Source organism: Dromiciops gliroides, chromosome 5 (genome assembly GCF_019393635.1).
Source record: "Dromiciops gliroides isolate mDroGli1 chromosome 5, mDroGli1.pri, whole genome shotgun sequence".
Classification (NCBI taxonomy): Eukaryota; Metazoa; Chordata; class Mammalia; order Microbiotheria; family Microbiotheriidae; genus Dromiciops; species Dromiciops gliroides.
In genome coordinates, this window is record NC_057865.1 from 292,814,986 (window position 1) to 292,831,090 (window position 16,105).

The following is a 16,105-nucleotide window of genomic DNA, read 5'->3' on the forward strand; positions in this document are numbered from 1 at the left end:
GGCTTCTTTGAGAGCCAGGCAGGTTCTTGTGGACAAGCAGGAGTCGGCTTGGTCCCTTAACAGGAATGTCATAGAAGAGAGTCCTAGTTGGGAACAGCTTGGCCGGGATGTCTTCAGAGGCCTTTTCCAGCTCCGAGTATCTGTGATTCTCAGATCGAATGCCCCAGATAAGTAAATCCAGGCTATTGTACAAAATAAACCCAAGGTGATTTCGGAGGGGAAGGCTATAGTCATGAGGAGAGGCCTCTTGAGGGAGTTAGCTCTTGAACTGAAGGAAGTTCTTGGGGTCCCCTTAGAGGCAGTGGTTCACCTTCATGATAATGTCTCTGAGCGAATGACAAGCAGGCTCTGGCCTGCTGCAGCCAGGCCTGATCAGGGTGAGGGTTTCTGGACCTTCTTGTACCAGATCCCCACAACCCCGAGCTTCTCCCTTCCCCACTGCAGCTAATTAGCACAGAGGTGGTGAGGGCTTCTTAGCGTCTTCCTTCATCTGACCCACTGGATGAATTATACACGACTCATGCAATAAAAGCCACTTTCCAAAAAAAGGCATCTCAGAGGCCAGAAGATGCTCCTCCCATGTGTCACTGGTGGCCCTGTCACCCTGACACAGGGGCCCAAGGGTGCCCCAGAGGCTTCTGGGGCGTCTCCTTCCCTGACTCCATCAGCAACCTGGGCTGGAGAAGGAGGAGAAAGGCCTGATGTCTCTTTAAGCCGGAGTCCAAGTTCCCATCCTAATCCCTCCCACCTGCTCCCTACTCGGCCCCCTGACGTCAGGAGGTAGGAGTGGAAGTGTGTGAGTGTGAGTTCATGCTCTGGGGTGCTGCATGTTCTCTCTCACACACACTGCCAAGTAGCCCAAGTCCATCTTTTCCCTGGCAGCTCTAAGAAGACAGAGGGGGGAGCTTCCTGAGTCAGGCTGACACAAGGCCCAAGGTAAACCAGCAGCCGGTGGATGGATGGTCATTTGGCACTGATGGGGAGGCCAGGGAGTGGGGGCAGGGAGGCTGGGTTCTTGATGGGCGCTGAGAATGAATGTTTGTGGGGCTGGTCCCCAGGGGGCAGGGAACATGATGGGCTTTGAAGGAGAGGCTAAAGATAGGAATGAAAACCCCTCCCTGCCTCAGCCCCTGTCCCCCACCCCGTTTCCTTTAGAAGCATAATTGTGTGTGTCTGGGATGGATGCTGGCAGCTGGACAGAGGGCTGGGATGGAGGCTTGAGATGAGTCAGGAGTGCCCTTCTCCCTGAGGAAGGGGGAAAGAAATCCGAAAAAATACTAGGGCAAGCACAAGTCGATGCTCAAAATTGTGGGGGGCGGAGGAGGAGCAGAAGGGGAGTAATTGTTCTTTTCTGCTGAGGGTGAATTCAGTGCTTCTGAATTTGGGGCGTGGGGGAGGGGCAGATGGGGAGGCTGCTCAGACACAGGACAAGGACTGTAGCACTTAGACCATTGCTTCTATCTTGTGGGATAATTGGGGTAATTAGTCGAGAGGAGAGATGACTCTGTATTATTCTGTCCTTGTAACCCACACCCCCCAGCCTGGTAAGGGTGGCCTCTTTCCTACACCTAATACAGTGGTCTCCCAGGACCTCAGGGGTTCTGTTTTCGGATGCTTTCTACCTTGATAGCCACAGGGGTTCTGTTCTCTCCGGAGACGTGACCAAGCCTCGGTGGTCCCAAGACCGTGCCCCAGTGGGATCAGACTCTGGGGCCAAGTCTCTATTTGGTTCTGAGCTGAGCATCTGATTCTCAAGGAGGAAGGATGCTCATGTCTAACCTGGCTATGGGAACCCAGGGCAGGCAAGCCAGAGAGAGAGAGAAAGCAGCATTCATTGGCATCCACTGAGGGAGGGAGCATGTTTCAACAAAGCTGGGAGACTGTAGAGCTTTCTGATCTTCATAGAAGAAAGGGGGAGAAAATGGAGAGAGAGAGAGAGAGAGAGAGAGAGAGAGAGAGAGAGAGAGAGAGAGAGAGAGAGAGAGAGAGGCAGGCAGACAAGCTAGCAGGCAGAGAGAACAATAATAAGTCTAGTCTGGCTATTGATGTGACAGATTTGTCTAAGGGGGGTGGGAGGAGGAGGAAGTGGGATGTGGGGGGGAGGGCAACCTCTTTATTTAATCCTATAAATTTGCAAGCCATTGCATCACGCCAGACTGGTTACAATCTATTAGGGTAATCACCCTGGGAAACAGCAAACTCCCACTCTGATGGGGGATTGAGATGGTTTTTCCTCATATCATGTTCTCTCCGCTTCAGCTATCTTTCCTTCTCCCAAATTCTGACCATCTCTACTCCCTTCCCAATACCCTTTACGTTTCCTCCTCCCATATCAAGAGCATCCAACCCCCCCCCCCAAAAAACCCCTCTTCAATCTCTTTCTCCCTTCTCCACCCCTCAGCCTAACGAATTAAATGGCATAAAGCAGTGACTGAGTCTGGGGTGGGGTGGGGGGACGGGGGCGGGGAAGATGGCAGGGCCTCCCTTTATAACGAATGGTAGAGGCCCGGACAATCTTCCCTAGCCGAAAACCAGGGCATACCAAATCGATTTAGGAGGGGGGCCCCTAACCAGGGTTCTATGGAATGTTCCACGGCTGCTCATTTTGAGGGGAGAAGGAGATCCCTAGGGATGGTTATGGGGGTGGGGACTTGGAGTATGTCGTTCTCACAGGCTAGCAGAAAGGTTTTGGAAATGCCGATCTCCTGGGGAGATCTGAATCAGGGATCGGGGGACCAAGGAGTTGCAGAAGAGACGACCAGCTAGGGTAGGGGCACCCAGGCTCCCCCAAAAGGAGAGCTGGGTGGGGGTGGGCGGGCCCCGTGGAAGGCTGAGGACACAGCAGGGCCGTGTGTGCCTGGCAGCTGAGAGCACAAAAGTGCTCCGTGGGAGCTGGTGGGGATTCATCCTCCCTCTCCATCGCTCCAGACCGGGAAAATCGCTTCTCTCGGTTGGAGTTTCCGGGACTAGTGACAAAGGCGGCGGACAGCACGGGACAGGGCAGCGGGTGGCGTTGGGAGTCGGGATCCCGGAGTTCTAGTTCTGACTGTGACATTACCCCTCTGTGCCTCGGGGAACGTCATTCATTTCACCCCCTGGGGCTCCTCATCCCTAAAGTGATGGGGTTGGACTAGCTGACCTCTGTGGTCCCGCTCAACCCTGCAGCCCAGAGAGTAGACCGGGGTTCGACGGGAGGGATCCCGGGGTTCAGAGGACACTGGCCAGCGGCCTCTGCCTCTCATCCCAGTGTGTCTGAGAGCTTCCGGCCATCCCAAAGGAGCGGAATATCGTCTATTTCTCTGTCTATATCTTTAGATATGTCTACATCTTTCTACATCTCTATTTTATAGTACGTATTGCTATAATAATAGCAACGATCCCCCGCCCCCTTGCTGTAAGTATCAGATATTTCACTCTAGAAATGTGAGCTACTATCATATAATGTTAATATAGAATATATCGTTATTGAATGTTCCTCATGTTAGCATTCTTAATGTTATTATGAATTAATAATAACAGCTCGCATTTCCATAGACAGAGAACGCCTGGAATCAAGATCCGAGCTCAAATCAAGCTTTAGCTCCTTCCTAGCTGTGTCATCCTGAACAAGTCATTTAACCTCATCCTTCAGCCTCAGTCTCCTCACCCATAAAATGGGTGATAGGAACAGCACCTCCCTCCAGGATCAGATGAGCTAACATCTGTAAATGTTCCCTTTACAAACCTTAAAGGATCGTATAAATGCTGTTACTGCTTTAAGGAATGAGAAGATGAGGAAGTGTAGATTCAGAGAGGCTCACATAGTTGGCTCATGTTAAGGCTAGTGTTTGAACTCAGGTGTCCTAACTCCAAAGGCCTCGCCTCCCTGCTATTCATTCCCTTCCCAGACTCAATTAGCCCGGGCCGGGAGGGAGCCATGGCACTGCGGAAGAGGCTGGAGGACCATTCCAAAGAGCCCACAGGATGAACAAGGGGTCTCAAGGCAGGAGGACCCTGGGTTTCAGCTCCCATGGTGATGCTTCCTTGAGTAGCTGCCACTTCCCCTCCACAAAGGGGACTTGATTGTAACTAGGTCACCTTCAGTAAAAGGAGATGCATCTGGCTCCAATTATATTTTTAAGATAAAACTGTAGGACGGGACCTGCCAGGAGATGGGATACAAAGGGGGAAAGTCGGGGTGGGGGGGACCTCCACCACCTTGGGCCAGCCTAGGGGCAGACCTGGGACTCTTGGAAAGCCCCTTTCCCTTCCCGGATTCTTATGGCCTATTATTTTTACACAAGCATGATAATTACCCTCCAATTATGTCAGCACGAGGCTGGGCCCTTCTGATCATGCAGGGGTATGTGTTTTCTTATTGTTGTTATTTTTAAGCCAAGAGATGGCAAGTGACTCATCCAAAGTTCCTGTCTGAGTCACCAGAATACAACCCAGGAGTCCTGACTCTCCAGCTCATCCACAGTGGGATTGCAATGCCCAGGGGCAGAAATCCTGGGTCTGAAACTTGGCTGTGGGTGACCTTGGGCAGGTCCCTTCACCTGGCTTCTCTGCATCTCAGTTTCCCCTTCTGTACAATGAAGAAGCTGAAGTAGGCTATCGCTAAGGTCTAAAAGAGGAAAAATCTATGCTCTGATCACTAATCCTTTCTCTATCTGAGCCAAAGGGCTTTTGACACCTGCTCTAGAGGTTGTAGCTCTAGATAAAGTGTCCCCCCTCATCTCAATTTATATGTGTTTATATATAATATGTATATCTGTGTATTGCTGCTTTTCACTTTTGTCCAACTAGTCAGAAGGGTCTGCTATGCTATGGTCCTTGGGGGTCACAAATATCTAAGTATGTGTGTGTGTATGTATATATATACACACACATATATTCATATATATACCCACATACAGACATACAAATACATAAGTATATAGAGACATACAAATGTGTGTATATTATATATGTATGTATATACATATACACAAATGGATGTCTCTATAGACACACACACATATATATACAGACAGAAGTACAAATACATAGGTATATAGAGGCATACAAATGTGCATATATTATATATGTATGTATATACATATATACAAATGGATGTCTCTATAGACACACACATATATATATACACACACAGATGTACAAATACATAGGTATATAGAGACATACAAATGTGTGTATATTATATATGTATGTATATACATATACACAAATGGATGTCTCTATAGACACACACACAGAAGTACAAATACATAGGTATACAGAGACATACAAATGTGTATATATTATATATGTATGTATATACATATACACAAATGGATGTCTCTATCTATAGACACACACACACACACACACACACACACTTTGCTGTTGTTCAGTTGGGTCTGACTCTTTATGATCCCATGGACCCCAGCACATCAGGGCCTTCTGTCTTCCATGATCTCTCAAAGCCCATCCATGCCCATGTTCATTGCTTCCAGGATACTGTCTCTCCATCTCATCCTCTGCTATTCCCTCCTCCTTCTGCCTTCAATCTTTCCAACATCAGGGTCTTTCCCCATGAGTCCCATCTTCTCACTAAGTGACCCAGGAATTTCAGCTTCAACATTTGTCTTTCGGTATATGTGTATGTAAGATATACATACCCATACACATATACATATGGTTCTGTCTCTCAGTGCATTAGAAAGAACCCTGGGTTTGGAGAAGACCCAGAAGACCTGGGTTAGGATCCTGGCTCGATCACTTCCCAGCCCTGTGACTTAGGGCAACCTGCTCTCTAAGATGAAGGGTTTGGATGAGTTGACCTTTGAGGTCTCTTTTGGTCTGATTCTAGGGTCCTGTCATCATCTAGTGCCCTTCTCCAGAGCAAGAGAAGGACCATAGGGAACTCACGTTCCCCATGACAATCGATAGAAGACACCTGGCATTTCTTAGCACAGCTTTCCTACTCAGCCTAAAATAGGCTGAAGTCACCAAGTGAGATCAGTGGTGGTGCACACCTGCTCTCAGGCCCACTGGGAAAAATGAGCTTTTCCATCCTCTCGTATGTGCGTAGGGTCTCATGACAGTTCATCAGAGACTGACTTAGCCTAGTCGAGCCCACACAAGGAGGGCGATGTTGCCTCCTCTCCCTCCCCTCTGATCAGGCCTGGGGACCAGGGCAGTGACTGAGCAGGGAACCCGGGATGGAGAGTAGACTTTTATCTCCTATCTCCGTCATCACATAATAATAAGCGTTGATTTCTAGTCTGCTTTACAGCTTGCAAAACTTTTCTGAAATATCTAGTCTAGCTTGTTTATGAGACAACCTCTGCCTTCTTGTAGATGAGAAAAGGGGACTGGCCAAGGTCAGGTAGGTGCTAATTACCGAGCTGCTCTTCTGACTCCCAGTCCAAACCTCTTTCCCCTCCCTCCTCTGCCTCTGTCTACCTGAGTGCCCCAGCAGGATGGATTTCCCTGGCTTGGCAGTGGCTCCTGTGCTTTCCTGGGTCCCCGTTCCCTGGGCTCAAACACCCCACCCATGTCTGGCTTCCCCTCCTTGTTAACCCATCCTTTTATTTTATTTATTTATTTATTGCTGGGCAGTGGGGGTTAAGTGACTTGCCCAGGGTCACACAGCTAGTAAGTGTCTGAGGCCGGATTTGAACTCAGGTCCTCTTGATTCCAAGGCCGGTGCTTTATCCACTGTGCCACCTAGCTGCCCCTAACCTTTCCTTTTAAATGGAATACAGGGGGCAGCTAGATGGCGCAGTGGATAGAGCACCGGCCCTGGAGTCAGGAGTACCTGAGTTCAAATCCGGCCTCAGACACTTAACACTTACTAGCTGTGTGACCCTGGGCAAGTCACTTAACCCCAATTGCCTCACTAAAAAAAAAAAATGGAATACATCCATCCTCAGCCCCTCAGGCATCATTGCTACCAGTGACTTTTCTGCATTGAGACTTTGGAAAAGGAAGAGGCGATTCTCTTCCCTTCTCCATCAGTCCCTCCATCAATCAGAAGCTTGTTGAACATGTGTTTGCTCTGTCTCTGGCACTGCAAATAAATATAAGGAGAAGACAAGATCCTGAGCTTCTGACCTTCAGGCTCACACTTAGAATCAGAGCTAGAAACAGCCACAGAGGTCATTTGGTCCAACACCCTCATTTTACAGGGAAAGAAACTGAGGCTTAGGCTGGGTAAGTGCTTTGTTAGGCAGAGCTTGAATTTGGCTCTTTCCCTTACATGGTGCCATCTCTTACTCCCTGTTACTTTCCAGGACTTCAGAGGTACCAAAATCCCAACCTGTACCCTTCACAAGTAGGTTGGGCACCAGAAGGGCTGCTCCAATATCAGAGAGGATTGGTTGGGTAAAGCACAGTCCTTGGAATCAGAAAAATCTGTGTATAAATTCCTAGTAGTCATGTGAGTCAAGGCAAACTGCTTCATCCTTCTGGACCTCCGTTTTCTCATCTGTAAAATGGGGGCAAGAATATGCACACGACTTACTGTACAGAAAGATTGTTAAGCATACACCTCGTAAACCAGAAAATGCTATAGAAATGGGATCATATTATGATAAACTAATTATTTCTTTCTCCTGCTTGGGAAAACCCCAATCATCTGTTGTTCTGCTTACCCAAGGGATGGTTACAAATGTCTTATGATAGGCTCTTTCCTGGAGGGGAGAAAAAAGGTGCCCAGAGACCGAACCCCAGTGGATTTTGATTTCTTAGTTTCTTAGCAAAATTTCCTTTGGAAAACTCCAACCTTGTAAAGTAGGAAGAGGTGCCTTACATCTTGTTGGTTTGACTTGATTTCCCTGAAGTACAGAGAAGGGGATTGTTGCCCTCCTGGAGTCTAGAAGTGATAGGAACAGAGGTTGTGCCAGTTCTATTCTCAGGCAAGAACCAGGGGTTCTAGGACAGAGAGTGTGCCCTCCAGAGGACCAGAGCTAAGGCAGTATTCACAACTAGTGCTCCTTCCTGCCAAGATGATGCCCACCAAGGCAGGAGTTCTTCTCCTGGGCTCCAGTAACTTTGAAAGAATAAACCTATTTTGATAGTTGTATTTCAACATAATTGATTTGTATATACTCTTCTGTATTTAACTTTGCGCATTTAAAAACCTGATTGGGAGACATTGGTCCATGGGCTTCATCAGCTTTCCAGAGGGATCTGCGATGATACAAAGTGAAGTGTCTGATGCAGGATGACCCCTGCACCCAAATCTCCAATCAGCCTCCAAAGTCCTGCTTCTAGCTACTGTTTCCCCCTCAGTTCTTTCTGAACCACCTTCCTACCTTATCCTAGAATCACAGGGTCCGAGTAGGAAGCGGCCAGAGAGGTCACTAGTCCAAGCCCCTGACTTGTGCTCACCTCCTCTTGTGTCCTCACTGCTTCCTATGTGCTCACCCTACCGCTGGGAGGTTGCTTCAGCCAGTATTATTCCTGTCACCCTGCCCCTATTCCACAGAGGAGAAAATCAAGGCACTTCACCAGAGTAGAATGACATGGCCACAGTCAAGCACCCAGTTCTAAAGCTCTTCCCATTAAGACAGGTGCCTCTATAGCGTTGCTGCCCGGCTGACCCCACCCTGCTCTCATCACTGGCCACTCTTAAGAAGAGAGACTTGGTAAACAGGAGCCGGGTTTTTGTTCCTGGGGGCAGTGGCCCTCTGGTCTGACAATTTAATGGCAGCCACAACATGAGGACAGCAGAGGCAGTTCAGATGACCTGAGCTGGAACACTGGCCTTTTCCTGTTTCCCTGGCACCTTGCGTGATCTGTAGGATCTCAAAGCACTTTTCGAAGCTGCATCCCAGTCCAACCCTCCTCCTCAGCCTCACCTGCTAGATGCAGAACCCAGTGCTGCATTGCAGGGGAAGGGGGGGTGGTGTTGATGAGAAAGGCAGATCAGTGGGTGAGAGCCCTTGGGGGAACGTGGAGAAGGGTAGACTTAGGCAAGGAGCTGTCCTCGGTTCTGGTCTAGCCCTGCCAGGATCCCTCAGGTTAAAGGGCTGAACCAGCCATCTCTGTAGTCTATGAGATTCAGGTCAGCACCACAACCTCCAGAGCCCTTCAGTCTACAAGTCTCTATGTGAGATCTGTGTCCTGGTGGCCACTGCAGAAGGTGGAAGACAGGAAGGTGTGTTTGCCCCTCAGGTCCAGCTCTCTCTCTGCCTTTAGCTACCTTACCCTGAGAGGATATGAGTGAAGCAGCATTTATGGGGGTCCTCATCCGCTTTGCACAGCAGGGAGGAGATCACTGGTGGTCCCTTCATCACCTCCACCCAACCAACTCCAGGAGATGAGACCCTCCTCTCCAAGTGGTCTTATTATTTTCTGTTCTGTTCCCCCCTCCCATGTCCTTGGAGAAACATAGAGAAAGGAGTTGGGAAGTTGGAGAAAGACTGAATGGTGGTGTGGTTGTTTGGGACATTTTTCCCCCTGGGGAAGGGGACAAGGGGAAAATGGTGATGAATGTTTCTATGTAGTTTTTGCTTACATTACCCATCAGCCCCATACAGAGCAAAATAGGGACTGAGGAAGATCCTGTGGATCTGACCCTGCCTCCCACTGTCCTGTCCCAGTTTGGGGGAGTACTGAAGGCTGCTCTCCCCACCCTGACCTTTGGAAGTTCAGTAAGGAACAAAGAAAAGGAGGATTGAGGAGGGAGAAAAAAAACACAAGTTGAGAGCTTTTCAGGCAAAAGAGATAGAAAGGACTATACAGGACAAAAAAGCCAGGATGTCCAGGCAGGGGGCCGTGCCCTCCCCATATTCCAGGACCCCCAATTGACTTTGTCAGTAACCAAGGCAGAGGGGTGGGAAACAGGCTTAAGCAGGCCAAGTGATTTGTCCAAGGGCACAGACCTAGAATTCAAACCTGGATCTTCTCATTTCAAACACAGGCTTCTTTCATAGTTCTTTTCTCTTGTAACCCTCAGCCACTAGCAGAATTGCTTCCCCCTGTCCCCTTCTGAATCTCCTCTGGCTTATAGACTCTGCTAAGGGGAAAAATGAGAGGAGGGGAGAAGGAAAAAAAAGAGGAAAGAAAGGGAGAGGAGAAGAAGGGAAGTAAGGAGGGGGAAGAAAAGAGGACAAGAGAGGAGAGGCATGGGGAGGGAGAGAACAAGAAGAGGAGAAAGGAGAGAAGAGGGGAGGAGAGAAAAGAAGGGGAGGGGAGACAAAGGGCAAAGAAGGATGGTAAGGAAGGGAGAAGAGGGCAGAAGAGAGGGGAGAAGAGGAGAGGAAGGGAGAAGAGGCAAGGGGAGGGAACAGAGGAGAAGAGGGGAGGCAAGGCAGCTGCCGGCTCCTTCTCCCTGGAGCGTCTGTCACATCTTTCACTGCTGACAGCCACTGTGGGGTTCCCAGGGAGAGCAGAAATCTGGCAGCAGAAATAGCAGCTTCTCTCTGGTGGCAAAGGGTGGGAGGGATGGGGGCTGAGCTCAAAAACATCTGAGACTCCTCTGGCCCCGCTGGTGTGCGCTGTTTTCCCCCATCCCCCTTGGGGAGAGCACTGCCTCCCGGCACTGTCTGTCACTGCCTGGCACATGGCTGGTACCCGGGAATAACAGTGGTAGGGGCTGGCTAGGTGGGGTCAGAGACAGCAGGGGGTGGGGCCAGGGCAGGGGTGGGGGGAAGGGGGGAAAGAAGCGAAACAGATCCCCTTTCCTAGAAGAGGGGCAACCAGGGCTGCAGCCAGGAACCTTCCCCATCTTCTTCCCCATCTTCACAAACATCCGATTTAGTATTGTGAGGAAGAAAGGAGGTTCAGAGCAGGAGAAAGATGACGATTATTGGCAGTGGAGAGACAAAGCTGGAACAAAGCCCGAGCCGGGCAGACCTCCAGTTGGGATGGGGAGGGGGCTGGACAGAGCCCAGGAATGACAGATCGCTGTGGTCCCCGAATCTCTTGTGGAGGTAGCTGTGGGAATTTGAACAAGCATACACCCGGCTCTCCCCTTCTAGGCCTTCTCCCACAGACCTACCTTCCCAGTCATGGGTCAAAAGGGTGTCTCTCAAGTGCCCCCCACACAGTCAGCACTTAAAAGTGTGGAGTGAATAGGACATGCTCTTGTGTTCTCAGCCTGCTCAGTCCATCTCCATTCCTCTACTCTGCTTGCACCACGGCTCTCCGATCCCCGGGGTCCAGGGGTTGAGGGTCAGGAGTCAGAACTGCCCTCCTTTCTCTCTCTCTGTCTGATGAAGCCCTACCACTCAGCCCAGGTACCACGGCTTCTCAGAAGCTTTTCTCCATAGGGAAGGTTTGACCTCTCCCTTCTTCGGTGTCTCTGAGCACCTTCCTGCAGTGACCTCCCTGTCCCTTGGATCACAGTGATTGAATTCTCTCCCCCTCCCCATCGGACTAAAAGGTCTTTGCATGCAGACCTTGTTTACACCAGCCCAAGGTTTGCGTGTTATAGACATGTAACAGTTACGGACCTAAACCCCACGTGTACTTCCAAAGGCCCAGGGGGACTGGGGGCCTTGATTTGGGTGCAACGTGCAGGGGGGTCCTGGCTTAGGAGACGGAGGATTTTGCTTCAAATGCAGCTCTGTCACTACCTGGGTGGCCTCAGTCTCTTCTGGAACTCCCTGGCCTCTCCTCTAACTCCAAGACTGTGAACTTATCATTAATAACCTGCATGCATCATCACTGGCATTTCTGCGTGGCACTTCAAGGTTTATTAAGCACTTTACATGCATCGTCTCGCTCAAACTCCACGACCAGCCTGTAGGTGAGGCAGGTATTGCAGACATTATTCTCCCCATATTACAGAAGATAACACTGAGGCTTGGGGATTCGGTGACTTGTCCAAGGCTACACACAGAGTAAACTACAGAGCTGCTCTTCAAAGCCCGTCCCTGGGGCCCAAATCCAGGGTGCTTTTCACGAGTCCACAGCTGCCTGCGAGGCTCCTCTGCCCGCTGAGAAGGATGGAATCAGCTAGCTGCCCAGGGTCCCGAGATGGGGACTGCCACCCTTCCCTGGAGGCTGGCATCTTCTGCCACCCTGCTTGGGGGGTCCCTGGAGCTGCAGATTCTCTCCATGTCCAGCCCCTTCCCTCTGGGAACACTGAAAGGCTGGATTCCCACCCATGGCAGGCACCTGTATCGCTGCAGGCAGCACCCACCTTTGGTAGACAGATATCCAGCGACACCGTGTGGCCAGCTGACAGCAGTGCTTGCCTCGGACCATCAGCATCCTGCTTCTGCACAGCATGCCTGGGGTGGGGTGTCGCTGGGTGGCAGGCGTGCTTATGTAAGGGGCTGGACAGGGTTGTGGTCATTAGGCCGGTGTCAACCACTCCTTCCTTTCTCCCAGTCCGGTAACAGCTTGGCCCTGGGCAGCTTCTCTGGGCTTGGCGCTGACTCAGGACAGTGAGTGCCTGCTCCTGACTCACCCTGTCCCTGAGGAATCCAGAGTAAGGACTCAGCCCAGGCCTCCCCTTCTGCTTAGCAAGGCCCAAGTTGTTTGTTGTTGATCCTCTGACTACGTGTGTCTCTTTCCTTCTAGACTGAAGCAGGCAACTCCAGGAAGCTTTTGGAGGCCCAACCATAAGTTTCATCCCCAGCCCCGTCCACTCCACACTCTGAAGACGCGCCTACCCACTGGGCTTCTCCACCATGTCCTCTGAGCCCACCTCGCCCCCTGTAGTGCCACCTCTGCACTCCCCCAAGTCCCCTGTGTGGCCCACGTTCCCCTTCCATCGGGAGGGGAGTCGCATCTGGGACCGGGGCAGCAGCCTCCTGCTCAGAGACCTGCCCAGCCCCCTCCCCACCAAGAGAACCAGGACCTATTCTGCGTGAGTAGACAGACTGGCAGACCTCGGCCCTTCTTTCTCCCACCTGGGAAGGAAAGGGAGCAGCACTGGGTCTGCCTGGAGGAGTTGTGGTCCCTAGAAGGACTTCCTGGATGGAATGGGGCAGAGACTCCAGCTGAGGTCATTGCTGGGGCTCTGGAGCAAGACCCGGGTGGAGGAAGGGGGTGACTCTGGGAAGCAGGTGAAAAGATGAACCGGAGGAGAGAACTGAGGGCCCAGGAGTTAGATGACTTTGCCAAGGTCGCAGGTCCTCCCATTCCCTTTTTTTTGGGGGGGGGAGGTAAGGCAATTGGGGTTAAGTGACTTGCCCAGGGTCACACAGCTAGTAAGTGTCAAGGGTCTGAGGTCTGATTTGAACTCAGGTCCTCCTGAATCCAGGGCCGGTGCTCTATCCACTGCGCCATCTAGCTGCCCCTCCCATTCCTTTTTCAGTGAACTCTCTTCTACCCCAGACGTGGCCTCCTCTTTTGGGAAGCTCTATTCTCCTCATTGCCGTAGTTCCTCTGAATAAAATCAGCGAATCAAGAAGCATTTATTAAGCACCTACTATGTGCAGTACAAAGACATACAGAGACCAAACCAAACCAAAGAAAAGACCAGTTTCTGTCCTCGGAGAATTTATATTCTAAGGGATACAAAAGCAAAAGTTGTGTCACTTGATGCATCTCCCCACTCCTGCCCCAGGCTCAGGCCATGGGACCCACAGAGAAGTAGAAAAGTGATGGCAATAGCAGGACCCTCCCCGCTTCTGAGCCAGATTTCAACCAATCGATGAACAAACATTATTTAGGATGTGCTGAGTGCTAGACATACAAAGAAAGGTGAAAGTCGTCCTGCCCTCAGGAAGTTTCTGCTTTAAGAGGGGAGGGGGCTAGAGGTGGTGATCTATGTGCTGGCTGGATGAGTGGAGAGAAGTTATAGAGGGAGAAATTACAAGATTTGGCAACTTGTTAGATACATGGGATGGGCAAGAGAGAGGAGCTGAGGATGATGGGAAGGGTGATGGAGGACCAGAGGGATGATGATGCCCTGGTCGGTAACTGGGAAATGGAAAGGGTTTGGGAGAAAGATGGTGCAGTTCCAAATGTCTATGAGGTAGTTGTCCATGCAGAGGTGTGTGGAGCTCAGGAGAGAGGTCAGGGCTGGATAAATGGATCTGGGCATTGTCTTTGTAGAGATAACTGAATCCGTGAGCGCTTTTGAGATCGATAGATGAGAGAATAGAGAGAGAAAAGAAGACCCTAGGACAGCCTTAGACTCCTGCATGGGACTTGGAGGTGGAAATAAAGAGCCTCATCTGGCTCAGTTGCCTCCTTTTCCGGAGGCCTCAGCGCCCCCACCCACCCCACCTCAGGATCACATAGCGGGCAAGTAGCAGATGAAGGTTTCGAGGCCAGATCTGGGTGTTCTCCTTGTGCCAGACACCTGGAGCTCTCACCTGGCCGCCCCTCATTGGCCAAGCTTGGCTCCTGCCCTCTCCCTCATAGCTCTCTGAGTCTCTACGGCTCTCTCAGGCAGTCTCCAGGCACCAGGGGGTCCCCGGCTGCTTTCTTTGTGCTCCAGCTCTGGAGGTGCCTCTCAGGTTTCTCCCCCTCCTCTCCCTCCCTGGTCTCCCCTTCTTCTCTCTTCTTCCCCCTAGCACCGCTCGGGCCTCGGCTGGGCCTGTATTCAAGGGCGTCTGCAAGCAGTTCTCGAGATCCCAGGGCCACGGCTTCATCACGCCAGAGAATGGTACAGAGGACATATTCGTCCACGTGTCTGAGTAGGTCCTGGGGGGGCACGGGCTGGTTGAGCTGGGCCCTAGAACTACAGGGTCATCCCAGGCAGGGGGCTCTGGTTTCAGCAAACCGTTATCCGGATTCATGTGCGATGTTCCCTTTTCCCAAAAGCCTTGAATTTGTAAAGAAGGGGCCCGTTTATAGGGAATCTTCCTGGGATTTCTAGTGTCTCAGTGCTCTAAGATCCTCCACCCTCTGCAGTATCAAATATGACTGTTAAAGCCCCACTTCTGGCTGAGTCTCCTCCCGGGACCTTGGCTACAGCGCTGGACAGCTTTCTCCCCTCTGGTGTTGGGCTGGGTGGGAGACTGGGAAGTTGCCCTTTGAGAGGTGCCCCTGGGGAAGCCCTCAGTCCCGCAGGGCTGGGATGGGCAAGGCTGGGGGCTGATAGTGGTTATCTTTGGGCCTCAGCCCCCTTCCTCACTGGTCTCAGGACCTCACACCTTTCTTCTCCCACATTGTACCACAGCATCGAGGGGGAGTATGTCCCCGTGGAGGGAGATGAGGTGACCTACAAGATGTGTCCCATTCCACCGAAAAACCAGAAGTTCCAGGCGGTGGAGGTGGTGCTGACGCACCTGGCCCCCCACACTAAGCACGAGACATGGTCCGGCCAGATCATCGGCTCCTAGGCCGCAGCCCCGGGGTGGGGAGGGGGGCGGAAGGGGCCCCCCCAGTTCGAGCCCACCTGCCCCGACTTGGGGGAGGTGGGGCGAGTGAGGGGGAGCTGGCCTGGGGTTGGGGAAGAACTCAGAAGAAGGGATAAAGCAGGGGGAGAGCCCAGGGGTGGCCCACTGCCAGGCTCTGGTGTTTTTCTGCTGCACAGACTAAGCGTGGCCCCCTCCCAGGCCTGTGTAGCTTTTCATGTATGTGTGTACGTGGTGTTATTTTTCCCTGTTTGTACCGTTGTCCGAGCTGTGGGGAGAGACTCAGACTGAGAAGACAGACTTGGAAAGAGCTTCCCCCTTCTCCCCAGTCCCAAGTCCCAGGCTCCTCTTGTCCCTGGATTCCCTGGGACCACTAGGACCAGGGCATCTCTCTCTCTTCCTAGGACCAGGGAAGGTGTTAGCCAGAACCCAGCTCTCTCCCTCTCCCTCAGAATAGAGCAAAGGTGACAGCCTCTTTCACAGCTGCATTGGGAGTCCTTTGGATGGAGCCCCACCCTCCCCTGCTCTCCTTCCCTGCTCCCAGCCTCCCTTTGCTCCTAGGAGAACCAGTCCCTGGATAGTGGCAGGATCTGAGCCCCTGCCTCCTTCACAGACCTTCCCTTGTCTCCTTAATCCCATGCCTAGAGGATCTCAGTTGTTTTTGTGGCCACCCCCCTCCCCTAACCCTAGCATGGGGGGCGGGGTGAAAAAGCAAGCTTGAACAGCATCTGCCTCCTCCCCCCACTGTCTATCTGGGGGCAGGGCTGGGGGAGGGGGGAGGGTGGGGGGAAGGCCTACTGTCTTCCCACCTAGGGCTGCCTCTATCTGGGAAGATACCTTGCCCTGCTCCCTCCGATGACTTTTAAAACTGA

At 51.6% G+C, this 16,105-nt stretch overlaps 1 protein-coding gene across 1 annotated transcript; it reads left to right on the top strand.

Moving 5' to 3' along the window:
• Window positions 1-753: 753 nt before the first annotated feature.
• Window positions 754-15,218, top strand: CSDC2 (cold shock domain containing C2). Its single transcript, XM_043966818.1, has 4 exons — window positions 754-936; window positions 12,502-12,790; window positions 14,448-14,570; window positions 15,056-15,218. The coding sequence occupies exons 2-4, from the start codon at window positions 12,612-12,614 to the stop codon at window positions 15,216-15,218; spliced, it is 465 nt and encodes a 154-aa protein (XP_043822753.1). The 5' UTR covers window positions 754-936; window positions 12,502-12,611.
• The last annotated feature ends 887 nt before the right edge of the window (window positions 15,219-16,105 follow it).